Source organism: Zymoseptoria tritici, chromosome 2 (genome assembly GCF_000219625.1).
Source record: "Zymoseptoria tritici IPO323 chromosome 2, whole genome shotgun sequence".
In the NCBI taxonomy this organism is placed as follows: Eukaryota; Fungi; Ascomycota; class Dothideomycetes; order Mycosphaerellales; family Mycosphaerellaceae; genus Zymoseptoria; species Zymoseptoria tritici.
This window is the reverse complement of record NC_018217.1, coordinates 3336611-3363974: the sequence shown is the minus strand read 5'-3', so window position 1 is coordinate 3363974 and position 27364 is coordinate 3336611. Positions and strand designations below refer to the sequence as shown.

Sequence of the window (27364 nt, the reverse complement as noted above, 5' to 3'; positions counted from 1 at the left end):
ACAGCACACGGTCTTGACTCCTGACTGCAAACGTCAATCGCCCCGAAGTCCAGCACCGCAAGCTTCATGCGCAACTTTCACCGTACAGGTCTGGCTCGGTCAGCTGAAATTGTGCAAAACGGAGGTCTGAAGATGGCCCAGCTCACATGGCGGACCTCGTGTTCGCCACGAATACGACTCAAATTGAGTTGGCAGGAACGTGGAGATGGGTTTCCGCTTGTCCGTGGCATGAACTTTCTCTCCTGAACGACAAGTATACGACGGTCCGTGTGAGGGTTCGCGCGACTGCCGAGATGTGTCAGGTCCTCGATGCGCGGCGAGACAGGCGATTTAATCATGGATTTTGCTTTCTGGCTTGTCGTCTCCACTCCAGGTCTCCGTCTTTCCGACTCTCCTTGGTATGATGGTGTCCGCGACCAGTGACGTTGCAACGACATGAACGCTGCTCCGCCGGCGAGGATCCCGATGCAATGTTGCTTGCTCGCAGAGGTGACCTCCGCCTCCCGTTCAAGGCCATGTTGGACACTGCGCGCCATCGAGCATCCCATCAAATCGTTCGAAACACACGTGAGCGACGCCATTATGACAATGTTGGCGGTCAATCGAGTCTGCAATGAGTACGGGAAGAAAAGTAGGACATGCTGACAGATCCTTCAGCACGATAGCCTTCTTCGTACCTCGTGAAAACGTCTATACGTCTTTTACATGCCGGGGCCCGGCACTGTCGCAGTGGTCACTGCGAGCCAGTGCATGAGCACGAAAAAGTACCTCCGTGCTTCCGCTCAATCTGCGCCATCCAAGCCGACCGAGGGCTACCTGTACGGTAAAAGTTGCGCGAAAAATTGGGGGGCTGTGCGTCAGATCGCTGCTCTGACGTTCTTGTCGGCAAGGTGCCTCTATGCTTCCGTGTAACATGCATCGCGCGAGGTGGAGTGTTGCATTTTGAGCGGAAGGATGGAGGTACCCTTCTCGTTCTCCCGATCCGACGACAAGCGTGTGACGATGCGGTGGTGGCACATCCATATTGCCTACTTGTCGCCCGCATGCCTTGCGAGTCAATGTTCCCGATCTTGCATTGGAAGATTTGCCATCGTCCGACTGGCCGCCGAGTCGAGCATTTCGAGATGGACGATGGTAGCGGTTTGCCGAATTCGATGACAGCTTCGACTGGAGAAGGTGAGGTTGCATTGTCGCCGTTGTCGGGCCACGATCTCCGGGCTCACGGCCGATCTACGACGATTTAACCGAAGGACAGCGACATGGATGTGTTGCTGTTCATTGGGCAAAGTCCACCCATGCACGCAGCCCAACTGGGTTGGCAACATGCAGCTTTGACGCACCTGCGATTGGAAGCGATCGCGGCTCAATGCGAACGACAATTCCGGGTTGGTGTTTCACATTTCGATGCCAGATTGATGGACGCGCCGTTTCCAGTAATGCATCTCTTCGCGTGGAAGCAGACCAACACTGCATTCTCGACAGAGCTGCTCAACATTTCCCCGGTCAACCACGCAAGATTAATCTCGCCTCTAGTTCCGAACATCCTAGCGATGTCAAGGTTTGTCAGGGGATTCTTCGCCGCCGCGGCCAAGATTCGCAGGCACTCTGTACAACAGTGACGGCGATAATCTGTACTTTTCCGTTTATACAATGCATTCAAACACTACCGAACAATCAAACAGCGCCGCTGCGCGGCACAGAAAGGCTTGAAACGCTTCGCCGCATCGTCATGTCCTACCCAGGCAGACCGTCGTCCTCGGACGGCTCTCCGGACAGCCGCTTTCAGGACGATACGTATCATTACCGTCGTGGCACTGCTGCGATCTTGCGAGCAGAGTCTTCTTTCGATTCCGACCAAGACGAGTCCCTCGTCATCGAATTGCATCAAGGGCGGCAGAGATCCAAATATAACACTAAGGATGGACTGAGTCTGTTCCCCCCACCACCGCCGAACGCTCTTGTGGAACCTCCTGTCGAACGTCCCACGGATCCGGAGCCTCTTAGACACCAGCCCTCTCACAATCTGGGACGTCGCTCCTCGAGAATCCGGCTCGACCTTTCTATGGATGAAGCACCAGCCTCGGAGCGCGATTCCGTTGCGACCGAACGTGGCGACGCGAAAAGCGTACCGCGCATGCGCTCCGATGGAGACCTCATCGAGCGTTCACCCATCAAAACATCGTCCCACTTCCAAGCGATTAGGGATCTTCCAACACCTCCAGCGGAACCACAGCCTTTCCCGAGCAGCGAATCCTCGATCCGTCACCGACATCGGACCAACACTGCTCCCTCTTCTGAGCGCAGTCACCACACCACTCAGGCCGACAGCGTTGATGGTCACAGCGCTGTATCTGGTCCGAGTGGCGGACCGGTCGCACATGTGTCACAATTCCCGCCTAGAACTCAGAATTTGCGGAGCGAGCTGGTATCCCGACAGGTGGACATGTTCAGCGCGACCACCTTCGAGCAGGTCCTCAACGATCCGACCACCAACTACCAGTTATTGCAGTTCAGCCGAACGAGACTGTGCGGCGAGGATGTGGAGTTCCTGGGTAGGGCAGAGGAGTATCATCGAATGCTCAACAGCCTAACTAAATTGCTGGCCGACATCGACAACGACTTCCTCTCTCCGCGATCGCAAACGCCCATCAGTCTATCCGAGGCGGCTCTTGACGCCACTCATCGCCGAGTGAAGCATGTTGTCAAGAAGACTACGCCTGTGATGGAGCTTGTGTTGCGAGAAGCACAGCAGCGGATGAGGGAGACGGTGTTTGCAGAATTGTATCCCAGATTTGTGCGGCATCAGCTGACTGTCAGTGCTTCGAGAGCGTTGGCGAATGATCGATCGAAGTTTCAGGGATTGGGTGATTGTTTTTGTTTGACGGATCCAAGGTGAGTGATGCATTGCGCGATTTGGAGCGTAGCCAGGCGTTGAATCAGCTGAGGCATCCTGCATGGACAACAGCATGGCGTAATTTGCTGACCTTCAATGCGACCTCAGGAAAGCAGACAATCCCATTGTGTTCGCCAGCGATGGCTTTGTATCCGTCACGGGATACAGTCGATCACAGATCGTGCCGCGAAACTGCCGATTCTTGCAAGGGCAAGATACAGACCGAGAAGCAGTCGCTCGATTGCGAGAGTGTATTCGGACAGGTCAGGAGTCTGTCGAACTGTTGCTCAACTACAAGGAGAACGGCGAGCCGTTCTGGAACCTGTTATATTGCGGTCAGTGAATGCTGTCCTTGATGTGCCGTTTCTGAATACTGACAAACATCCAGCTCCCCTCTTCTCTCCGTCCGGCGAAATAGACTTCTTCCTCGGTGGCCAGATCAACTGCAGCACGACAATCCACACAAACGCCGACGTGATGCGTGTTCTCTCCACCTCCGCCTCTCCTCCGCCAACCACAGCACTGCCGCCTCTACCGACACCCACACCCTCATCAGCACCATCAATCAAGAAAATGTCCCGTTTTCGACAAGCCTTCCGCCCATTCACTCAATCAACATCCGCCAATCGCTGCGCCTCCAGTGCAGGAAACGCCCCAGCTTTTCCTCTCGTCGAAGCAGGCGCTGAAGCCGCTCTCCTCCGCACATTCCCAGCCCTCCCTCTCGCCACCCAAATGCAGCAATTCCGAAGCACCTACGCCCACAACCTGGTCATCCACTACCGTTCCGACCCAGCCACATTACCCATCGCCTACGCTTCCGCAGGTCTGATCTCCTCGATCAATCCCTCGGCTCCAGCTAATGCTCCACGTATCGGCATGGATGTGTTCAAGTTCATCAAGGACAATTTATTGGCTCCGGCGCAGATGCCTGCGTTTAAGGATCGGGTTTTGGCGGCGTTGAGAGAAGGTAGGGCGGTGAGTGTCAAGGTGGGATTGAAGACGAGGAGGAGTGTGGTGGGGAGAGGAGAGGAAGGGTTTGTGTCGCATTGGACGCCGGTGAAAGACGAGAGGAGTCAGATTGGGTATGTGGTTGTTTGTCTTGCTGGGGAGTTTGATTGAGATGTGGATGTTTGAGAGGCCATCTGAGCTGTGGAAAAAGTGGTCGGAAGTATTACCTTGGGCAGCCTTCCGAGTTCAGCTCATCGATGCGATCGAACGCAAGGGAGGCGTGGTCCTGGTCAAGGTGCATCAGAAGCGAGACCTAGCTTGTGGCGATCTCGCAGTGCTGTCACTCTATACGACAATACACTGCCCGATGACTACGATTTTGAGGATCAAGTTGCCTCGCACGAAAGCCAACTCTTACCCGATGCTGTCAAAGAATCCTTGTGATCGTATTCATCAGCTTGATCACTCTGGCGTATTCGACCAACATGACCATCATGAGCCAAGGCTTGCCGCGCTCCGAAGAGTAGACCAAAGTAGCACAAATACGAAGGAGGATTCCGATACGAGATATCCTTGTCTTTTTAATCAGTCCGAGGTGTAACTCAAGAGGTACTTGAAGCGTGCGGGGTTAAGCGTGCGGAATAGCTCCACACTTTCGATTGTCATGTGAAGACTTGGCTTTTAGTGCCTAAGGCTGGGACTGGTCATGCGAAGTGGTCGTACAGCCAAGGGAGGTGGGCATGTCAAATCGACGTACAGACAAGCGGACAGGTAATGGTAGAGGTCGCCGTACAGATAGCTTTAGAGGTCACTGAAGGAGACGACCAAGTACCGGTGCTGTTGACATAGCGGTACGGCGAGATAGTCTTACAGTCAAGCGAACCGGTAAGTTAGATGACCGGCTCCATCGTCGCGCAGGTAAGCTTGCAGGTATGTGTACAAGTATATGTGCAGGTGACACAAAGTGACAGCTGAGTAGCCGTGCAGTTCAGCGTACAGATACGGTGGCAAATCAGCCAAGTAGCCCTACAGGTGCTCCTCCAAAGCCCCATCGATCATAAATGTCGTATTGCAAGAGTCGTGAACATCGTCTCGTAAGGGTGCGTATACCTAGAGGCTGTTAATAGGTTATTGAGCGCCAAGACCAAATAACCGACCATTCTGCGAGTCGTTTACTCAGCTATGTCGTTAAAGAAGTCGGTTATTGTTTACGAGCTCGCTGTCGCTGCTCGCTAACTATATTAAGTTAGTATATAGCTGTCCTATAGGTTTATGTATTAACGAACTCTATAGTCCGTTAATTGCTATTATTGTAGCCCGTACTAGTAGCTATCGCGCTTGTTCACGTCGTCGCGTATTGTCGTATATATATACCTCTTCTATATATCCAGCTCTACATCCGTTGCAATGCTACTACTAGAGCCGATACCGCGGAAGAAGGGCAAGGGGAAGTCTAAGGAGCTACTATCGTCTAGCAGAAAGCGCAGGAACGTAGCTAGTAATAATAAGGATAAGGTAGAGCTAGTAGCATCGTCTAGCAAGAGCAAGAAGAAGCAGAAGAAGCAGAAGCCTAAGGGATATATATATAGCTCCGAGCATCCTTTAATTAGCTAGTAGGATAATAACTACGTCGACGTGTTTATAGAGGCGTTATTAAGGCTTAAGAGCAGAGGTGTAATGCAGTATAATAACACCTTTGCGGCGAAGCATCTACGTCCGGTTGCTAAGAAGATATACGACCGCTTTAAGCGTTTCTTTAAGCAAGAGATGCTTACTAATAAGTAGCGTAAAATAAAGAGAGCATATACACTATATGCCGCTTACTTAAAGCACATTAGTAGATAGAACGGCTACCCTGCGAAGCCGGCAGATAAGTCCGTTAAGGATGCTTATTATAAAGCGCACCCTACGTACGAGCCGTTTAGAGACTCTTGTCCGCTATTCTCCTCCTTAATCTACGCTATTATCGGTACTAACGTAGCTATTAGTAAGCACGCTGTCGGTAGTAGAGGGGGTGCTCGTCTCGCTAAGTCTAAGGTAGAAGAGTCGGCGGATAAGGACAGTAAGGACGAGAGCGAGGGCGCTAGCGGAGCGGCTAAATCGGAGGTTAAGGTCGAAGCGGTAGATCCTAAGGACGAGCAAGTGTTAAGAGCTGCGTAGTTAGCTAAGGTAAACAAAGAGCGCCGTGCGAAGGCAAGGAAGTAGCAGGTTATAACTAAGGTAGATCCGGAATACCTAAAGGCTATCTATAAGCTTATAGTTCCGCTCTAACAGACTATAGCTACTATGGCGAAGCAGGACGAGCTAAAGGATAAGACGCCGCTAGAGCTTCTTAGTAAGCGGCTAGCTCGTAATAAGGTTGTACTAGAGGGCGTAAGCGACAAGGACAAGGACCTACTTTTAATAAAGTTATCGGACAATCCAAACCTTGCTGTCGCCGCTAAACCGCTCCTTAAGGACGAGCTTAGTAGCCGCCTTAGATTATACCTGCGAAGGATTATTATGTAGGCCAAACCGTCTACGCCGCCGGTCGACAACCCTCTAGCTTACTATGCTCCGCCGTAACATAGCTATCTACAGCAGAGTTATGCGTTCTCGCTATTCGGTCAGTCGCAGCCGCTGCCGCTAATTAGTAAGATGCATAGCGGACTGCATAGTTACCGTCGTTAATAAAGGAGGTAGAGTTGAAGTTGTAGGTATTTAAAGTTGAGATATAAGAAGTTGCTTACTAACCCATTTTTAGTAGTTTTGACAATAGAGGAGCACTCGGGATGTAAAGATACCTTTAACTACCTTACCGGAGCTCGCGTAAGAGAAAAGTGGGGCTATACTATCGATTTGTGTAGAGGTGTTTTAAGAATTTACTAATATTCGGCCTAATTAGGAAGGAGCAGCTCTGTTTTTCGCGCTAGTTTTGAGCTTTAGTATCTTGCGGTATCTTCGTACCCCGCCCTGTCCTCTATCTACAAACACGCAAATTTCTACCTTATAGACGAGAGGTCGGTGTAACGGCCTTAGCGTAAGAAATAAGGGAATTAACTAGCAAATACGCACATTCTTCACAACAACGCCGTTTCAAGCTCTCTTATCGAAAACCTTTAAATTTCGTCACTACTTTAAGCCCCCCTTATGTCTAATCTATGGATTTCGCAGTATTCTTAATAATCCTTCTATATTGCACTCGCTATTTCATTACGGAACCGCACCCTCGCCCTGCTACCAATATCGCTAAGGTTATCGAGACTATCCTCGCTATCGCCGTCCGCCTTATCGTCGCTATCGTCGCCGTCGTCACGCAGATCTATTAGGAAGGGCTCCGAGTCTAGCGGCTAGTCACTACTTAAGAGGATGAAATTGTGCAGGACGAAGTAGCAGAGAATAAACCGCGTCTGTTTACGGATACTATAACTAGTGTACGCTCCTTCGACGAGGATTAGAAAGCGCTTCTTAATTACACCGAAGACTTGCTTAACGACATTGCGCAGTTAAGCATACCGCAGGTTGTACAGTTCTTCCTTAGTCTTAGGCCGGCGCTTCGCTGCCCTCTACTTACGGATATAATAGCGCGTGCTCTCGTATAGCACGAGCAGTCGACTGTCGAGTGCAGAGTAACTACTATCTACGAGGAAATACCTACTAGGTAGCACGTCGAATCTATCCTTATATACCTTCTTTAACACAACACTATCCGGCGCAGAGCCCTCGTATCCGACTATTACATACTAGAACACTATGTTAAAGTTATAGGCGGCTATTACGTTCTGTAAGATAAATCCCTTCCTACTATTCTACACGCCCTTAATATCCTCCGGCAGATTCATCGGCAATAACGTACTATCTAGCGCTCCTACTACATCCTTAAACTAATAGAACTTGCTATAGCTCGAGCAGCTTATGTTATCTTTGCTCTTCTTTACAAGGTTTCTAGCGGACTCTCTACGTCCAAGTATGTGCACGAGGAAGAGCTACGAGCCTAATATATTAAGTCGTCTTTTAGACTAATTAATCGGCCGGCGTTTTAGCCGATTGGAAAGAGCGGTTGAATCTCGCTTTTAAGGTCGCGGGTTCAATTCCTTCTCTTTTTGCCCCGTCGTACCGTCGCAATCTATAACGACGGTTACGACGATGCGACAATGCGACAATACGACGATGCGACAATGCGACGACAATGCGACGACGATGCGACGCCTCTTTTTTTTCTTCTGCCGCAGAAGCACGGCAAGGGAGCTTACCTTACCCGAGGTAACAATGCGACATTGCGACGGTACGAGAATGCGAGAATGCGACGATGCGAGGGACCAATTAAAAGCGAGCTTTGATGGACCCCTCTTTTTGTTAGGAAAACCAATCAAAACAGACCTTTGAAAGATCCCTGTCGGTGGAAGAAGACGGCTGCAGTCTTTCATAAAATGGCACTCGTACCTCGTGCAATTATCTTCTTATAAGGCGGCGGTAGATCTAGCTAACGCGGCATGCGGATGAAGTCCTCGCTTATTAAGTATACGATCTTGCTAATGCGTTTAATAATAGTTAAGAACGTAGCGTATAAGTGTTAATACTGCCGCCGGAGCTGACGAATCGACAGGTTATAGGCCAGGAAATTAAGGAATATTACTGCCTGTTTAGCGACTAATATACTACTATAGGCTCGATCTCTACCTACTCTACGAGCCTCTAATTCCTTTACGAACTTCCTTAACACCGGCTGCCGTATGCGAGTAGTATTGTAGCAATACTCTTCCGGTCTATATAAGCACTTAAATGTCTCCTTCGCGCCGGCACTTAGATCCACGAGCGTCTCGATAACACCGGAGGGTTTATACTAGCGAAGGCGGCAGTCTATTAGAAGCAGAGCAGTCGCAAGAGCAAGGGTAACAGTAGCAGCAACACCGACGACAACAGCAGACTAGAGCGGATCTATAGCTTTTAAAGAGGTAGTATACACGAGTAATAGAGCGGCACGAGAACGCGTGAATAACACGACATAAGGTAAGCAATAGCCAAGACGGTAATATCCGTAAGACTCCACACTAATAACGGAAGCGTTCACTTACAATGCTGTTATTGCAATAGTAACAGCATACTGTTATTAAATAACCGATATTGCTCAATAACCTATTAACGAGGTGTAGGTATACGCACCCTAATGGACCGTCACCATACTACGTCCCTGCGCCCGACAAGATAGCTGCGTAGGCCGGCTCGAATATCGCACATCTGTAGTCCACCTCTGACTGATCAATGATCGTCACACCCGACGACAGAGCGTTATGTCGATTGCCCAAGACCGCAAGGTCGTACGCTCCTTGTGTAGGCATGCCCATGCCATCGATATACATCCCACCCATGCCGACGTCCGCCGATCCGACGAGAACCTCGCTGGCCACACCGGTTGAAACAGGATTCCAGCCTGGACCACTCTTCGGGTTCTTTGCAAATCGAGCCCACATGCCCATCATGGCGGTGGACAGAGCATATTGCTGAGTGGTAACATTGGTGCGAGGATAGGTCCCGAAGACGATTGGAATCTCGCTGGCATGGTATACGCCCAATTGAGGGAACTTCTGAGTGTTGGGGAATGAGGCGTTGAAGTAGTATCTCCAAGCGGGGATGCCAGAGGCTGCCGAGTCGTTGGCGACCTTGGCAGAGCCGCACTGGAAGCGGTATTCGGTGTTGATCTGGGAGATCTGGTCGTAGTAGGAGGTTATACCAGGAGATCCAAGAGGGAATGCTGCTTCAATCATGTTGCCATAGGCTGTCTGATTGCCGGAGATGGCATCGATGTAAGCACGAGAGGCTTCTTGGCTGTTCTGGCCGACTTGGAAGATGCGGCCTTCTTGCGCATTGCTGCCGATCAGGATGGGAATCTTCGCGATCTGTCCGTTCTTTCGACGGTTGGCGGCATCGCGGAAGGCGGTGACGCCGTCGAATGCGTAGTTGAAGTGGAGGGCGTTCTCTTCGATGTATTTTTTGATGTCTGTTGCAGGAACGTTGCGCAGACATTCTAGCGTGCTCGACTCAGGGCAGTTGAACGATGCAGCGAGTTGATTCCATGCAGGGACAGTGCTTGGGTTTGCGCTGGCGCTGTAGCTGATTTGGCCTGACTCCAGAATGGCTCCCCGGAAAGGTGGACGGTCATCCTTGGAATACGAAGTCAACAGCGCATCAATAGAGAATGAACCGGCACTCTCTCCGAACAGGGTGACCTTGTTGGGACTTCCTCCAAAAGCAGCAATGTTGCGCTGAACCCAGTCCAGACCCAGACGTTGATCGTAGAAGCCAAGATTACGTTGGTCAAGCGGGATCTCGTCGCTGCTAGCGAAGCCGAAGACGTTCGTTCGGTAATTGACCGTGACTACGATGACATCCTGGTAGGCAGCGAGGATACTGCCGTCGTAGTTGGCATTACCGGCGTTGCCGAATTCGAGGGAGCCGCCGTAGATCCAGAAGAGCACTGAGCGGCCATCTGCAGGAGCTGGCGATGAAGGACTGTACACATTCAGGTACAAGCAGTCCTCGCTCTCTTCAGGCGCAGGGGTGTTGAACACATTTTTGGCGAAGTCTGAGCGGACCTTTGGATCTGATCTTGGTCAGTGGCTATCTCAGCTTTGAAGATGCCTACGGTACATGAACTCACAGCTAAACTGTTGAATACAAGCTGGCTTGTAGGAAGTGACGTCGATTGGTTCTGACCAGCTCTGAGGCTTCTCGGGCGGCGAGAATCGCTTCGGCGGTGCTGCGAATGGTACGCCCAGGAACTTGTTTACGGTAGGTTGCGGCGCTGAGGGTAGTGATGTCGAGATTCCATGTATGACTCCTGCGTCCAGAGTGGCCGTGGCGGGTCCACCAGGATAACCACATGAGGCGGGCGAGCCAGAGTTCCCATTTGAGGCGGGCGGACCGGAGTTCCCATATGCTGGTTGCGAACCGGAATTGCCATGCGGCACCGGCGATGCAGCGACGTTCACGCCGTTCATTTTGGTCTGCTGCGAAGCCAGAGGAGAACCTGTAATCGTGTAGGGACTGCCTGCTGTGGCGGTCTGATTCGTGGCATTGGAAGACCGAGTCGACTCGCGGATAGCGTAGCTTCCAGCAGCGACTATCTGATCGTTTTCGCAAAAGCTACCAGCTGCAACAGTGTGATACTTCACTGTCCCTTTATCGCAGAGACCGAACATCGAGTGGCCGTGGCATGTCAGCTTGCCATCTTTCTCACACTTTCCATCGCCCATGTTGACGATCGTTGCAAAACCGTTGATGTCCTGGCAGGTTGTTCCCGGCGCGACGTCCTTCCAAACAACACTTCCGTAGCTGCAGATTCCATACTTGTCGAGCCCGTTGCACATCAATGCACCGGTCCAAATGCATTGTCCGTACTTGGGGTTTGGAGCAGCAGGTTGCGATCGTTGAAGAACGGATGGGATCGACCACGCGGAAGCGTTGGCGACCAGAAGCGACAAGCCCGCAATGGCGATCTTCATGTTTGAGGCCATTGCAATGAGGACGAGAAGCTCGTAGTTGGACACACGGCAATAATGCAGGAAAATTCAGACCTGCGTAATTCAGACCTGCGTCGCTGGACCGGCCTGCATCCATATGAGGTGCAGGTCCCTTAGCATGTGCCTGCCGTACTCCGCATGGCATCGGCCGTGAAGGCTGCGAACAGCAAGCCACCGATTTTTGCTTGCAAGGTTGTCTCCATGCTCCGAGCGGACGACTCTCCCAAAGCGTATTCTACAATGCTGTGCAGCCGCGGCCTGGAGTCCGAACTAACAGAGTTTGCACAACTTTAGCTGGTTCCTGCGAGTGCCTTGCTGGGATGTTGGACGACTGCGGGGAAGAAGTGCCTCGGCGAATATTTTTGGCCGAAGGTTGTTCTTCGGTTGTCAATCGCTCGGTCGAGCACTCCTTGTTTCTGATGCACGATCTATTGTGCCATTCGCGATCTCTCCCTGGCCATCGTTCGGGATCTTCCGCTCGGAGTCGTGAATTTCATGTCGATGAATAAATTTCATGAATCCGTTCACCTCAGCGTTATGCCAAGGCGACAGGCGGGGCATTTCCAAAAACAACTTCATGTCTTTTAGCGTAGAAGGAACGGGACATGCCTACTGGTCAATTCGCTCAGAGCTTCTGTAACAAGGTCTGGCCTAAAGGTCCAGTTTCTCCTCATCGAGGTTGGTGTGTGTCGTGGATTTGGGAATACCTCCGTGCTCCCGCTCAAACTGCATGCTCCAAGCTGCCTACGTGCACTTTGTCTAGTCAAACGAAAGCGATGACAGGGAAACACATTGTCGACAGGAACATGTTGTCATGATAGAACGGAGTTCGATGCGTGACTCCCCAAGACCTCGTGCATTCTTCATCGTACCGCGTTCGCCCGGTTGGCTTGGACGGTGCAGTTTGAGCGGAAGCACAGAGGTATTGGCTTGGAAGGATGCGGAGAATCCAGCCTTGCTCCGGATCTTCATCGTGCCGTTGGGAGGCTTGTTGGATAGTCGTCATCATGAGGACTCTTCGACGGCTGTACACTGCGATCGAAGCTCAACTGTGACAGCGGTCGATGTCTTGTTTGCCAGAAAGCAGTGGCGGACAACCGAGTGGATTGCCATTGCACGGCCGAGATTCTGAAATACGCCGAATGTTGGCAAGTGGCTTTCGCAACATGTCAGAGCTCGGCATGCTGACAAGCTTGAAGCGCACGAATGGTCTCCATCCCGTCCTAGTTCTTGTTCGGTCGCCGAAGTAGGCAAGATGTCAGAGGTCGCACTCATGGTGACGATGCCATTCAATCCGTCTTCGTGGTGATCAGCTGTGCATCGCTGTGTGGAAAGCAGTTTGCAAGTATTTCGGTCCACCATGTTGCAAATGTCGATGTACTGTAGTCGCCTGGCTCTTCCCGTGCGCGGCACCGAGCATCTCTCGATCGTGGCTGTTTGCGGAAGTTGACGGTGTGGGGTCCCACGCCTTGAACGCCAAGCCATGCATGACATCCTCCAAACGACCCGTCCGGCTGCTTGTCCGACACTGCCAACAAGTGGGCTTTCGATAAGACCGAGGCCGTCCGTGAAGGCGAGATGCGCACACAATTCTTCCGCCGAGGGCATGCCTGATGCCGTGCGCCGTTCTTGTGACTCCGCTGGTGATCACGGTGTAGTCGATAGGTATCGATCGTGGATGGTTCAGTAGGAGTATCGGTCAGGTAAAGGGTGTGCAAAACAGCACTGCAGGTAAGTCCGCAGGACATGCCCAACCGTCGTTCGGGTAAGTTAGCAGGGCATGCTCATCGGCGTACAGGTAAATTAGCAGGACATGCTAATCGTCCTGCAGGTCCTCCATGCTGTCCGCCTGATTGGACGCCATTTAGTACCATCAGCACATTCGTAACCTCCTCGACCTCTTCAAAGCCACCATTAACCCCGAACTGACCGCCATGAAACCGATCAGGTACCAGAACCAGGTCATATCCTCCAGGCTTCCAGGCTGCAAGCTATGGTGTGCTGAAGCGAGGCCGAGACCGTGGTCCGCGGCGTCCATATGCCCATCTTCGTGGTGGTCAAGGTCGTAAGTGTCGTCGTGAGTGTCGCCTGGAAAGACTGGAGCCGCAGCTGAAGGCTTCTCGACCTTCCCGGCTGGCGCACCGATGTCGTCGTTGTCCCTTGTTGGCCTGCGAGTATGGTGTTAGCCACGACTTCACTGATCAGATCTCGCAGAACATTGCACTCACACTTGCTGGAAGCTCTTCTGCAAGAGATGTGGTTTGCGTTTGTGGAGATCGACAATGGCTTCGCCGAAAAGGCCGTTCGCCCAGGCGAACCTAAAGATATGATCAGCATTTGCCTCCAGACATCGATGGAAGAACACATACCATGGCCGTGTCCAGTCAGACACATTGTACGACCTGATGCTCTCGTGGATCAGACCCAATCCATCCGTACTGCTGACGAGCTGCTGCAGCTGTCTCACGATCTCGTCATCATCGGTCGCAGTGAAGATTCGCACGATAGACGCCATCGGCCAAGCCATCGATGGACCATGATGAGGTCCACCAACGGCGCTGATGACTGGTCCATGACACCAGTATGGGTTCAAGACACTGAGCACTCGCTTTCGGGTAGCTTGGTATACGGAGTCATTGACGTCCAGGAAGCCGAAAAGAGGAGCAGAGAGCAGTGATGGCGAGTTCGAGTCGTCCATCATGTTGACACCGCCATATCCATCGACCTCAAAAGCGTAGACATCGCCGTGTTCCTTGGTGGAAACGATGCCGTGCTCTTTGATACCGGCCTTGACGCCGTTCGATAAATCCTTCATGCGGCGGGCGAGATCCGGCTTCTCGCCCAGCTTCTCCACGATATCCGTGCAAAGGCCGAGGAAATGAGAGAATTGCATGTTTGCCGGTATGAACAGCTGGTAGACAGTCGGATCATCTGACGGCCGGTAGTAGGATCGAATCAAGCCTGTATTCGCTGCCGTCGGATTACCAGTGTGATGATTGATGAACACTCCTCCTTGGGTTATGTAGTAGGGACTATCGTCTTGCGAGCCATTCTCTCTGTACGTTGTGTGGTCTCGCATTCCCTCGGCGACCGACAAAAGCGTCTCGACTGCACGGTACCAGTTGAACTTGCCGAAGAACTCGGCATCGCCAGTTTGTGTGAAGTATGTGGACGAGACTTGAAGGAAGGCTGCCAAGCTGTCCAGCTCGTACTTGCATTCGAACACGGTTTCAAAACTGTAGTCTGGTCTTACTGTATATCCGCCATATGCGCCATTGTGCTCGCGCTTCAGGTTAGACTCGGGAGGTGCCTGAAAGGCGTTGCAATATGGCGAGATCATTAGATATCGAGCTTGAAGATTGATCACACCTCTGTACAGTGAAGCCAGGGAGTCCTTGCTACCGGACGCCTTCAGAATTGGGGCATACGACTGGATCTGGTTGGCCGAGTCGCGAAGCCACATGGCCGGGATGTCTCCGGTAATAATGAAAGCAAGCTCCTCCTCCGAGTTGTCCGCGGAGTACCCTCTCCATTTGACGGTCGTGTCGAGAGTGTTTGGCCAGGCATTGCGAAAGAGCTGCCGTAAGTCTGGATCCGCGATATCAGCTGCCACGCTCTCGGCGACTGCGTCGACTTCTGGCGAAACAAAGGTCCGGCATCTCGTCTCTGGCCGCATGTCTGTCAGGCTGTACAGAGTCGCCTCTGTGCCCATCGAGAGATGTGGCTCATTGCTCCATTTGTTGTAATTTGGACACTCGTCCACTGGATCCTCGAATGTCAGTTCCTGGGCCTGAACTAGGAATGGCAATGCCGCGAACACTCCGAACAGAGCCAGTTTGCGGAAGACCACCATGTTCCAAGACTTCTCCGAACCAGCCGATCCAGGGCTGTGAATGATCCAGCTCCATCTTGGTGTCCATTCCCTAAAAAAAGGGTGATCGGAGGATCTGCCAAGTGGCGCCACGGCTTGATGTGTATGGTGGGTTGACGAGACCGACTTGGGTGGAGAGTGCTAGCTCAGCGGCCGCGGGCCGAAGGCACATCCGGCTTGGCATATTGAGAAACACCTTCTCCAATCTTCGCACCAAGGGTACATCATCAACCGCCGGGTTATATCGCAGTTCATGACGACGAAAGTCGTCGCCGCTTCCAAAACGATGTCATGAATACTAGCGACAAGTCTCGGTCGAGACTGCGTGATGATGAGATGAAGACGGACTTCGAAGCCATGGTTCAATGTCAGTCCAAAACAGCGCCATGTTATTGGTACACCACAAAGCTGGACAGGAAGTTGGGAGCGAGCAGGTGGAGTGTGGAATATAGGTTGCAAATCATTGTGGAGCAGAATGCTCGCAGTCCATCGGACATGTTGCTGACGAAGGTGTCGAAGAATGCTAAGGGACCTTAGGGTTAGGGTTGAGTACATGGGAGTGTTGACGGGTCGATGTCCACAAAGGCGTTCATGGTAGGGAAGCTTACAACGGTGCAGCCTCCTGTGCGGTCAGAATGTTGTGACTATTCTCCTCGCCAAGCAGTCCCTCTTCGAGCAATACAACGCATGTTGCCACTTTTTCAATTTGCTTCGTTCAAGTACGCTGGAGGTAGCTCGACAATCGCCGTGCAATGAAGGACGTTCGATTTCTATCGACTACGAGACATACATTCCGCCAGGACACCGCAATGTATCCCGACTTCCATCACGCTGAAGATCGAATGGCATCGGCCACACCAATTGATCGATTGGACTTGCAAAAGCTACTCCGACTAGTATCGATCGCGTTCGATCTCCATATCTGGAAAGCTCGAGCTGCGACGGAACACATCATCGTCAGCACCATCAAAAGACCGAGTCGAATGCACTATGGCCCTCATCGCCTGTGCTCTACAACAAGGAATATCACGTCGCATGTGCGAGCCTCAGGATGTGGGTGCCGCAGACGTGAGACCGAGCCCATTAGCCATAGCAGAGAAGGTGCACGACTGCACGATGTGATGGGTCATGAATACTGTCAAATCTGACCAGAGATGACCACAGAGGGACTGGTCATCTTGGCTACATCATCACTACCACTGCACACCGCGTCTGGAATCTCCAGAGAGACGCAATGTGTACCAGATGCCTGGACATGGACGATGACTCGACGCTTCAACCATCGAACCTACCACCTCGCAACCCAGAGGAACAGCATGAAGCTGCCGTGTACTCGCACAAGAGACAGGCAGTATCGCTATCCAGCTCGACGAACTCCAGCGACGGCTCGCGCATGGAAGCACCACGAAGGGTTCATCATGCGCCAAATCGACTAGTCTTGCAATCGCACAACGAAGCGCAAAGGTTGGTCGAAAGACAATGTCCGCTTGCAGCTCTTACAGTGCCATCGATGATGTGCTTGCGATCGTGATGTTTTGCGCCAATTTCTTGTTCCTCACTTCTGACATGGAATTGACAGTCTAGCTGGTTCGCGGCACGCTTCCTCAAGGTGGAGCCTCAAGGTGGAGCCGACGGAGGACCGTCCGTAGGCTTGGGGACGATGTAGCAAGGCTGGACCGCATCGACATGTGAAGTTGACAAGGCTGCGAGCTTGATCATGCCACCGGCCTCAAAGAAGACAAATGCGAGCAGGGTTGTGCTCCGGAGGATGAGGATGAGCCGTCTGACGATCGAAGCTCTTGCTTCGTGATGATGCCGAAGCACGCCTTTTGCGATCTTGTAGCGATCGCCGATGTCCAAGGGTGGGCCTTGCTTGTGTGAGACGAAACTCACTCAGTAACCCGGCAAGAACTCGGAGATCCGTCGACAATGATATCGCTTATCAGATCAAATGCACGGATGTGACTGATCCTGGTTCGTCTCGTTGTTCAGACCAGGGCAACCTGGAATGATGCATTGACCGGAGAACTCCATCTCAACGTCCTCATTGCCTCAAGGATCAGAGCTCGAATGCAGATTTAGCTGCAGCTCGCAGCAGTGACAGCACATAACGTCTCGAGCTTTGCCCTGCAGTACAGGGCTGCAGGTTCCGTCGGCAGCCATCCGATTGATGGACAATGTGCATGAACCTTCTGCGATGCAATGCGAATGCGAGCGTTGGACTGGTCATGCTGATCGCAAGACAGGTGTCGTACTCGCGGATGTTGAGAATGGGATGTCGGACGAAACGGAGCATGCTCAAAGCGATGCAAGCGACAAGCGTCTGGCGTTGCTGTGTTGAGTCTGTTGACAAACACATAAATGAGAGCGCCAATTGTTATGGCGACTCGCGGAGAAATTGCAGGGTACTCGGGCAGAAACCTTTGTCTCGGCAATGCGCCAAGTGGAAATTGGAGAATCGCGCCAGGTGCCGTGCCGCGTTTGCGGATAATGTTCTGGACGACTTTTGAGGGACGACTCCTATATCTTATTGCATTGCGGTTGGCGACGAGAAGCAGACACTTCATTCAATGCACGATGGCCGGTCGTTATTCGACAACATCACGACGATAGGTCAATGTACGCAAACCGTGGAAGGAAACAGCGTTTCGATCTTGGGTCGCCTGCAATTTACAGCCGGCCTCAAAGCGGAAGGAGGTCGCGAAGTATCAATTATAGGGACATGGCTCCGGTGAAGCGTGCAGCCAGTCAGAACCGATCCGAGCGAGCACGAGGTCCACCTCCGGAGTGATCCGTGTGTGGGGGCGCCACGGCCGTTCGGATCAGATAACGGCCGCTGACAATAGTGAGATTGGAGCGGCCGTTAGTCCGGCTCTGCGGAGGAAAAGTGACAGGATGTCTTCCGACTGTGCGTCAATTTGTCACGCAATATTTCACGGTTTCGTCGTCAAAATGCTCAGGACCAGGGGGCTTGAAACGAGCTGGAAGGGAAGGCCTTGCTAGTTGCTGTGTGCTGCGGGAAGATCAAGCACATCACAACAGCGTGCGCGGCGGTGCGCTCGATTGCTCCGTTTCTCCATGGCCTTGACTTCCATGGTCGACGACCAGGTTCCCAGTCATCAATGGTGTTGGCCGCATTGCGCCATTCAGACCAGCAAGGATGAAGGTGACAAGACCAGGGATTCCTCGGAACAGCTCAGAGCCGCTTGCTCGACCATCATTCCAAGCAGAATGTGTGTTGGCAACAATGATGAATCATTGCTGCGTAGGATGCCAGGCGCCTCGTCGCAGACAGGGACACATGCTTTCATATCACATTTGCCTCTCATGCAGGGCGGATGAGTTGCAAGCCGTGATTTCGGCTGAGCGTCTTTCCGAACTCTGAAGGACGAGGCCCTCCTTTCAGGTCGCTCTCTGGTTGGTGAGCGGCCAGGTCGTTGCTCTTGGCTGATGGACGCTAATGCTCTCGACCGAAACTCTAACATGACCGTACCGATACTTTGAACCATTAGTTTGGCACGTCGTGACCACCGTCAACGGCGAACGAAGTCTGAATGCGGGACGGTTTGTACCACGGTAAGGGTGACGGTTGCTCCGACCATTGCGCTCTGTGTGGGAAACAGGCGACGTTGACGAACTATAGGGGCGAACAACACACGCCGGTCCAATCATCGATCAGCACCGGTCGTTCAACTCGAAACCACGACTCATTCCAGGAGATTTACAGCCAAAGACAAATCGATCTAAGCTTAATTCTTGGGCCGAAACAGTCCAGGCCTGGCCGAAAGCGGACAAGACCTTGTCCGACCATTACCAGGTAAGATGAGCTGAGATGATGATGGTCCACGAACCGTGGAGATGAGGGCGAGCCCGGCGAAGGAGCAACAGGAGGGAGAACGAGGAAACTCTGTTCGAGCACGTCCGCAGCGTATATATTCGTTGTCCTCGACCTCCACTGCCAATCCTTTTCTCTCTCCACCGCACTTCAGAACAGCATCAATCTACCTCCTACCCACATACATTCGTTCAGATCAATCAACATGCGTTCTACTCTCATCGCTACCGCCTTCGCGGCGCTGTCCGCTGCGGCTCCCACCAAGCGCCAGGCTACCAAGGGCGGTCCCTCCGATGGTCAGTCATTCAGTTGCCTCGAGTCCTCTGCTTGTCGAACATTTTGCTGACTGTGACCAGGTGTGATCCTCAACTACGCGTTGACTCTTGAGTAAGGCATCCAAGCTGCACAAGGCCTCCAGCTGTCCGAGATTATCTCTTGGGTTATGCTAGCGGGTCTCAGTCTGTACCCATACCATTGGACCCTTGCTGACCTTTCTGTCTTTCTTCAGGCACTTGGAGAACACATTCTACAAGGAGGTTCTCCAGAAGTTCACCCTCGCCGACTTCCAGGCCGTCGGTCTCGATAACGTGTTCTACAAGAACCTCCAGACCATTTCCAGCGATGAACAGACCCATGTCGAGTTCCTGACCACCGCCCTCACTGCCGCCGGCGTGACTCCTGTGGTTGCGAACGAGTACAACTTCGGCCTTACCGATGTGCCGTCGTTCCTCACACTTGTGAACATCCTTGAGGTGAGTCTACGAACGTCATGGTCTTCTTCATAAAGCATCGCTAACTCGTCGTAGGGTGTTGGTGTTTCCGCCTACTTGGGTTCGTCCTTGCTCTCGGCGTCTCACAACATTCGCTGACCTTCCACCAGGTGCTGCCCAATTCATCGCCAGCGGAGACTACCTCACCGTGAGTCAACATGCCGACCGCCATCCTCTTCATGGCTAACCCTTTCCACAGGCTGCCGGTTCCATCTTGACCGTCGAGGCCCGCCACAGCGCCTACCTCCGCGACTCCAAGCGCCCTCAGCAGCTGTCGCCGTTCCCAAATCCCTTCGACACTCCGCTGTCGATCAACGCTGTGTACGATCTTTTACGCGTGCTCTTCCGCATCGTTCGCTGACCAGAAAAAAAGCTATACACTCGCAAGCCCATTTATCACCAAAAACAACAACCCAAAGTAAGAGACAGCCGTTGCCCATCGTCTTTCGCTTTGACTGATCCAAACTAGCGCCGATCTTCCCGTCATGGCATACACTGGCCTCTCATACGCCGGTGCCCCGGCTGCCATTGGTAAGCATGCCACTGCCGTCCCTGCCCTGCCATCTTACTGACCACGTCAGGCTCAACCATCGAGGTTACCTCCGCCAAGGAAGTTTCCGCTACTGAGGCGTACTTCTACTCTGTCACTGGTCCCATCAAGGCTGGTCTCTCCGGCTCTGGCAGCACGTATCAGATTACCATTCCAGAAGGTGAGATTTCCATCGACCGTTTGCTTCCCGCTGTTTGCTGACGATGTATAATCCAGGTACCCCCGCTGGCCAGTCCTACGCTGTCCTCACGAAGGGAGGTCTGCCCACCGATGAAACGATCGTTGCCGGGCCCGCGATCATTGAGATCCAGGATGCTCAGTTCGGCGTGGTGCGCGATTCGCCTTGCGCTGACTCTGCCCCATCCTACGGCTCCAACGGCTCCGGCTCCAGCGGCTCCGGCTCTGGCACCAATGCTCCATCCTACACTCAGCCTCAGCCATCCACCACCTCCGGCGGTTCGCAGCCAGTGAACCAAGCCCAGGATGGCCAAGTAACCGTCACCGACGACTGTGAGGAGACCCACCCATCTGCTCCCGCCGGTTACTAGACGTCTCTCTTCGGAGAGCGTCCAGCATAGAAGCGGCCGCCATGGAAGAGAGCAAGGAGGAAAGAGTTGATGTCTACCTACATTAATGTCTTAATTTGGATAACCACAATTTTCGTATCGAATGCTACGGGACGGCGTAGCTTCAATTTTTATCTCCGATCAATACAAAGCTATTACAGCATACTCATCGAGTATTTCGCTTCTATCATCCACGTACGGCGTCACTTCAATTGTTTCGGTCTCTCGTTGTTGCGTTGTGATATTATGTCGTGTGGGTGCTCACAGGTGATGTCAAACTAGCGGGAAGCCGTGGATCTGACTTGGGAAGGCACCAAGTCATCGACCTCCTCTTATATCTTCATCAAGGAACCTCAATCTTCTCAACCATTTTTCATCAATACAAGACATATGTATAATCATTCTTCTCGCTATTCAGCGATGATCCTGACCAAATCATGCATCGCTGGAGGAACGGCATGGCAATGATCTCATCCGACCACAAGCTCCAGCAGCCGAAACGACAGGGAAGCTGCTGCGACATCTCTCTCACATCCACCACGGTCATCTCTAGAGCTTCGATGACAACCCCACTCATCGAAGTCGCTTCCTTCGGCCAATATCACAGCACAGAATAGAGTGGCCTTGCCTCAACATGGGTGGTCTCACGACATTGACTGGTCCGGTATGTGTACAAATCCGAGCGTCCTCGTCTTCCGTGCTGACATCTCCTGCAGCTGGTAGCTCTGCTTTCCCTCTTCGTCTACTACCGCTCGAATGTGTTCACGACTTTCTACACAAATGCACCAGCTCGCATTGTGAATATCCGGGCATACGACACCTTCGAGGTCAAGTTCGCCGATGATGTGCGGAATTGTGAAGATGTCTTGTTGAATGAGGAAGCTGGTTGGGCCTTGTTCAGCTGTGATCCGAGTCGAGATGGCTGGAATACTGTTATGGTAGGCATATCCGAAATAGCAAGAGCTCCACATGGCTTACATTCATCCAGGCCAACTTTGTCGACTCGAATGCCTCTCCAAAGACCGGACTTTACATCTACAACTATGCCGAGCAACCCGATACTCCACCAAAGCAGCTAAAACTCTCTGGATCTCCAGACGAAGCGACAACCCTCCACCCTCTCGGGATCGAATACCATGCCGAAAGCCAGACCATCTTCATAGCCAATCCGTCCACAATCTCATCCCGAATCGACATCTACCATCTCGAATTTGCAGATGGCGTCCCAACCGGTGAAGCCACTTTCGTCCGCTCCATCCACGACCCAGTGAACATCGCAGCACCCAACTCCATCCATGCCCTCAGTGCCACGGAGCTACTCGTGACGAATAACCACTTCTTCCAAGCTCGCCAGAACCCCATTCTAGCGAAAATCGAGACCTATGCGGCGATACCTGGCGGTTCAGTGGTGCATGTTCAGCTGCATCAGAATGGCTCTCACAGTGCGACTCCACTCTTGAACATGGCTTTTCCAAATGGCATCGCTCAGCTCAACGACAGTGTTATCGCTGTGGCTAGTTCTACCTTGTCAGCTGTCCGCTTATATCAGCTCATTCGTGGCTCCGAAGGCTCCGCAACCGAGCTCACGTATCTCTCGCAAATTCTTATGCCGTTCCTCCCGGATAATTTGTCTGTCACTAGTAACGGGAAGCTTCTCATTGCGGGACATCCTCATGCTCCGAGTTTGGAGATTCTGGCTAGGAAGAACGGCGTGTGTGTGGGTAGTGCTGAGGTGGAGGAAGAGGTTTGTAAGGATGCGAGGTTGAGCTGGATTGCGGAGTGGAGTGAGAAGGATGGCTTGAGGGATTTGTATGTTGGGAAAGGATATGGGACGACTACGACGGCGGTGAGGGATGAGAGGAGAGGCGTTGGTATTGCGGGTGGATTGTATCAGGAGGGAATCTTGGTGTGGAAGGAGTAGCAGGAGGTCGTTGGGGTCATGGTGCTTGCGTACTTGGACTTCCTATTGAAGCAATTTGCTACATTATCTAGATATCGCGAGTGACACAGCTGTTGAAGCAAGTCTTTTCTGAAGAAGCATTAGAGAGACCGCCATGTCCTTAGCGCGGTCTTGATACGTACTTTTACGCGCAATAATTCTGTCGATAACCTTGACATCACTGCCCTCGAAGTTCAACATTCTGAACGCCGATTTTTTGTCGCATTCTACATTGAACATCTCACCATGGGCAAAGGAACCGACAAGTTGTACGTTCGTCTGCCCGCCTCCTCTTACTCTTCCTCCACTTGACTAACACCTCCTCCAGATCACCCACAGCGAGTGGTCCTCTGAAGACGCATTCGGAGCCAACGCTGGAGCGAAAGCACGAAAGAATGCATCCAACAGCCTCGCCGGCGCCAGCTTCAAGCGACTTCCCTTCAACTTCTGCGCATTATCACTCCAACCCTTCGAGCACCCAGTGTGCACCGCCGACGGCACGATCTTCGACCTCACCAACATCCTTCCCTGGCTGAAGAAGCATGGCACAAATCCAGTCACAGGAACGCCTCTCAAGAGCTCCGAGTTGATCAAGCTGCACTTCACCAAGAACGAGGACAATGAGTTCACGGATCCAGTCACATTCAAACCCATCACCGACAACACACATCTGCTGGCATTGCGGAATACAGGCAATGTCTTCAGCTACGATACCGTAGAGCGGTTGAACATAAAGGCGAAGAACTGGCGAGATTTGGTCACAGACGAGGAATTCAAAAGAAGCGACATCATCACATTGCAGGATCCGCAAAATGTTGAGTCTCGCGATCTCAGCAAATTCAAGTACATTCAAGAAGGCGCAGACACACTTACAGCGACACAACAAGCCGAGCGAGCGCCTGGCGTGAATGACCAGAATCTAGGATCTGCGGCGAAAATCCTCAAGGCGAAAGAGGCTGTCGCAAAAGCCCGCGCCGAACGAGAAGCGAAGACATCCGGCCAGGCGAATTCTTCCACCTCTCTCCAGCAGTCTCGGAAGCCTGCACAATCCGCGTCCGCAAAATCCTCAAAACCAGCCGCCTACAATGCCGCCCAATATTCCACCGGCGCTGCCGCAGCGTCGTTCACCAGCACCGGTCTCACACCCACCACATCGACCGCCCTGACCACACTGTCCGACGAAGAATACCTCCTCAAACCTCGCCGCGTACGCGCACCCGCTCATGTCCGCCTCGCCACAACTCACGGCTCCCTACACTTCGAGCTCTACCCCGAATTCGCGCCCAAAGCTGTTTGGAACTTCCTCACTCTCGCCCGCCGCGGCGCCTATAACGGCGTTTCCTTCCATCGCAATATTCCGAATTTCATGATTCAAGGTGGAGATCCTACAGGCACCGGCCGCGGAGGATCTTCGTGCTGGGGAAAGAGCTTCGCGGATGAATTTGAGGGACCGAAGGTTTGCGACAAGAGAGGTGTGGTCGCAATGGCGAACAAGGGCAAGGATACGAATACCTCGCAGTTCTTCATCCTGTATCGCGCTGCGAGACATTTGGACAGGAAACATACAGTTTTCGGAATGGTCGTTGGAGGATGGGAGACGCTGGACAAGTTGGAGAAAGTGGAGAGTGATGATAAAGGAAGGCCATTGGGAGATGGATGTATGATTGAGGAGGTATCAGTGCTGGTGGATCCGTTCGAAGATTTTTTGAAGGAGCGGGACGAGAAGGAGAAGGAGGAGGAGAGGAAGGAGAAGTTGAGGAGGGAAGGTGGTGCTGAGGATGAGAGAGTCACATGGACCGGCAAGAGGTTGAGAGAGGATGGCAAGCCAGCTGATGGTGGTGCGAGTGGAGTTGGGAAGTATTTGAAGAGTGCGGCTGCGAATGGCAAGGTGCAGGCGGAGGATGAAGACGAGATCTTGGAGGAGGTGCCGATGGAGGAGTGGGAGGGCGGAACAGAGAGCCTGGAATCATCATTACCTGCGAAGAAGAAGGCGAAGACTGGTGGTGGATTTGGAGACTTCAGTGGGTGGTGAACGGATATCGACACCTATGAGAAATACCACTCCGGGAAAGATTGGTCACATCAGAAACTGGAAACGAGATGCAGCAGGTTCGTTGGCAGGTATGCCGTATCGATCTCAGCTCCACGATCACGACAGATTGGTGAGGCTACGAATTCGTTGCCAGAACAGCTCAAGACTTCACGAAGCAACGCTGAGACGGGAGACTACGCTTTTCAGCAAAATCCGCTTTTCTTTTCATGCGCTGTTAACGCTTCCAGTTCATCCCAATTCATCTCTCAATCAGCAAAGCAGCCCTTCCGTTTCTCCATTCGACAAAACTCAAAAATCTGTTGATCGCCGTATCCTCACTTCTCGCCATTGCCCTTGCCCTTTCCCTCTTTCTCCTTCTCCTTCGCCTCGTCCTTCGCACCTCCTCCTTCTCCACCTTTGCCCTTCTCCTTTCCTTCGCCCGAAGAGCCAGTACCACCCTCCTGCTCCCCGCTCGGCCTCACATTGTACGAGTTGTTCCCACCATTCACCGGCGTCGGCGCGAACGGTCCCTGCTGCTCGTGAAGTTGTCTCTGAGCCTCAGCAACCGCGCGCTCATGTGGCTGCTGACGGAGGGAAGTGGGCGACTGCCCGTTTGGTCCGAGGTAGACTGACTGGGTGCGATGAGGAGTGCGCCGGGTGGGAGTTGCTTGAGCGGTCTGGTCGGTAGATGGAGCTCGGGTGGTGTAATTGCCTTCTGCCGTGGGAGAGGCTGGTGGGTCGCTGTTGCTGTTGTTGAGAGTTTGGATCATGCTGTGGAGGCTGGATGGGTTGGTGCGTGGGCTGATGTTTTCGCTTGCGGAACGGCGGTGGGTGTTTTTGCCTTGCTTCTTGTTGCCGTGGTTGGGGGAGTCGGGTGGGGAGTTCATCTTCTCTTGTGATGGGAGAGGATTGATGGGGAATGAGGAAGGTCGACATGGCGAAGAGGAGCGGTGGTTTTGATCAAGTGGGAGGTTTGCTTTGGAAGTTGGGAGAAGAGGGGGTTGTTTGGTGGTGGATTCTTTGGGTATGTTTGTGATTCTGCATGAATGGGAGGAGTGAAGAGTTGTCTTCCATCTGCAGGCGATGCATCTCGGGATTGCTAACGCGCCGGATTAGACAGGTCACCAAGTATCGGCCACCGGACTCCGATGCATCACCAAGACTGCGCAAGGCTTTACGGATACGGCACGAGAAAACTTCGGGATGGCTTTCGGTCTTCTGAGTCACTTGCTACCGTTCGCTACTGGACTCTCCCAGGCTTTCGCGCTCACTAACGGCGCCCACAAGATCAGCACTTTGACAACACCTGTATGTTCACGAAGGCTCATGTTCACGCTCCTTGCCCTTGCCTATTGGCTTCTCCTCTTCCTCCTTCGAACTTCTTCGTTCCTTCTGCTTGTCCTCGTTGATTCCTCCCTTCCGTTCCTCCACGCCTACATCGTCCTTCTTCTGCCGTTCACTCGGGCCATCGCCATCATTGCTCACGGCAGAGTCCATGTCGCGCAAAGCGATCTGTCCACGCCATCCGACATATCGCGCAGCGCTTATACCAGCCTGCGTCGAAGGGTCCGCCGCGCCTCGTCCGAGACGTCTCTCTTTGGCAAGCTGCCTGAGCGAGGCGGGAGAATGTCCATTTGGTCCGAGGAAGCGTCTCCCAACCGGATCGAGCTCATCCCGGCGCACTGCTGTGTTTGAGCCGTAGAGGGTTGGCGTGTTGATGAGATACGCTGGGGGGTCAACTCTGGTTTGGAGTTCGGGGCCAGTGTCGGCAGTCTGGTCTTCAGCAGTCTCGGCAGAAGGTGGTAGGGTGTGAGGGTCGGTCGCGGTGGTTGGAAAGGCTGGTGGAGCATTGTCCCCAAAGGATTGATTCCGGGCGTCGGTACGGACTAAGAATGCTCTTCCGGAAGTGCTATTCTCGCTGGCGGAACGGCGGTGGGTGCTGTCCTTCTTCTTACCATTGCTGGGGGAGTTGGGTTGGGAGCTCATCTTTTCTGCTGTTGCCAGATGGATGGAGAGCGATGAAAGTCGACATGGCTGTGAGATTTGGGTGGTTTTGATCAAGTGAAAGTTCTGGAATCGATCGGAGAGACGATTGCTTGACGACGGACGCTGCGGGTATGGTTTCAACTCCGCTAGGGAAACGATCGGAACAACGAGAGTTATCTGGTCTACAAGCTCGGGTTTGTCAAACACGCGGGAGTCTTGATGATCATTCATGCAAGGAGCAGAGCGGCCAGGACGTTTCGACAAACTTCCCGATTAGGAAGGAACTGAACTTGCAGTACCTCCATGGCTCCGCTCAAACCGCACCACGCAACTCGGACTCCAGTGGCTCGGTTAGTATAGTGTGAGCTCGAAGCACAAAAGCATTGTCGTTACTTTCATTATTCTCATAGATACACATCCTTCTCGAACTATATTTCCTCTCCCTAGCACAGACTGCACAGTCCAAGCCCACGGA

General features: G+C 52.7%; 6 protein-coding genes across 6 annotated transcripts; 4 read left to right on the top strand and 2 right to left on the bottom strand.

The window, feature by feature from the left end:
- Positions 1 to 2993: 2993 nt before the first annotated feature.
- Positions 2994 to 3236, top strand: MYCGRDRAFT_36348 (uncharacterized protein; the record flags this gene model as incomplete). The annotated part of the gene is made up of 1 exon (XM_003855245.1): positions 2994 to 3236. A coding segment is annotated over one exon (243 nt), but the record flags the coding sequence as incomplete, so codon positions are not given.
- A 5767-nt stretch (positions 3237 to 9003) lies between these two features.
- Positions 9004 to 10818, bottom strand: MYCGRDRAFT_35982 (uncharacterized protein; the record flags this gene model as incomplete). The annotated part of the gene is made up of 2 exons (XM_003855126.1): positions 9004 to 10421; positions 10479 to 10818. The coding sequence occupies 2 exons, from the start codon at positions 10816 to 10818 to the stop codon at positions 9004 to 9006; spliced, it is 1758 nt and encodes a 585-aa protein (XP_003855174.1).
- Positions 10819 to 13564: 2746 nt separating this feature from the next.
- On the bottom strand, positions 13565 to 15016 carry MYCGRDRAFT_84884 (uncharacterized protein; the record flags this gene model as incomplete). Its single annotated transcript, XM_003855125.1, has 1 exon — positions 13565 to 15016. One exon carries the CDS (start codon positions 15014 to 15016, stop codon positions 13565 to 13567), a length of 1452 nt encoding a protein of 483 aa, XP_003855173.1.
- A 4178-nt stretch (positions 15017 to 19194) lies between these two features.
- MYCGRDRAFT_103460 (uncharacterized protein) lies at positions 19195 to 20944 on the top strand (the record flags this gene model as incomplete). The annotated part of the gene is made up of 10 exons (XM_003855246.1): positions 19195 to 19342; positions 19403 to 19433; positions 19555 to 19798; positions 19853 to 19877; positions 19927 to 19964; positions 20016 to 20137; positions 20190 to 20234; positions 20286 to 20347; positions 20398 to 20526; positions 20583 to 20944. The coding sequence occupies 10 exons, from the start codon at positions 19252 to 19254 to the stop codon at positions 20912 to 20914; spliced, it is 1119 nt and encodes a 372-aa protein (XP_003855294.1).
- A 340-nt stretch (positions 20945 to 21284) lies between these two features.
- MYCGRDRAFT_69055 (uncharacterized protein) lies at positions 21285 to 22853 on the top strand (the record flags this gene model as incomplete). Its single annotated transcript, XM_003855247.1, has 3 exons — positions 21285 to 21596; positions 21649 to 21870; positions 21921 to 22853. The coding sequence occupies 3 exons, from the start codon at positions 21567 to 21569 to the stop codon at positions 22851 to 22853; spliced, it is 1185 nt and encodes a 394-aa protein (XP_003855295.1).
- Positions 22854 to 23117: 264 nt separating this feature from the next.
- MYCGRDRAFT_35751 (uncharacterized protein) lies at positions 23118 to 24903 on the top strand (the record flags this gene model as incomplete). The annotated part of the gene is made up of 2 exons (XM_003855248.1): positions 23118 to 23144; positions 23200 to 24903. 2 exons carry the CDS (start codon positions 23118 to 23120, stop codon positions 24901 to 24903), a joined length of 1731 nt encoding a protein of 576 aa, XP_003855296.1.
- Between the last annotated feature and the right edge of the window lie 2461 nt (positions 24904 to 27364).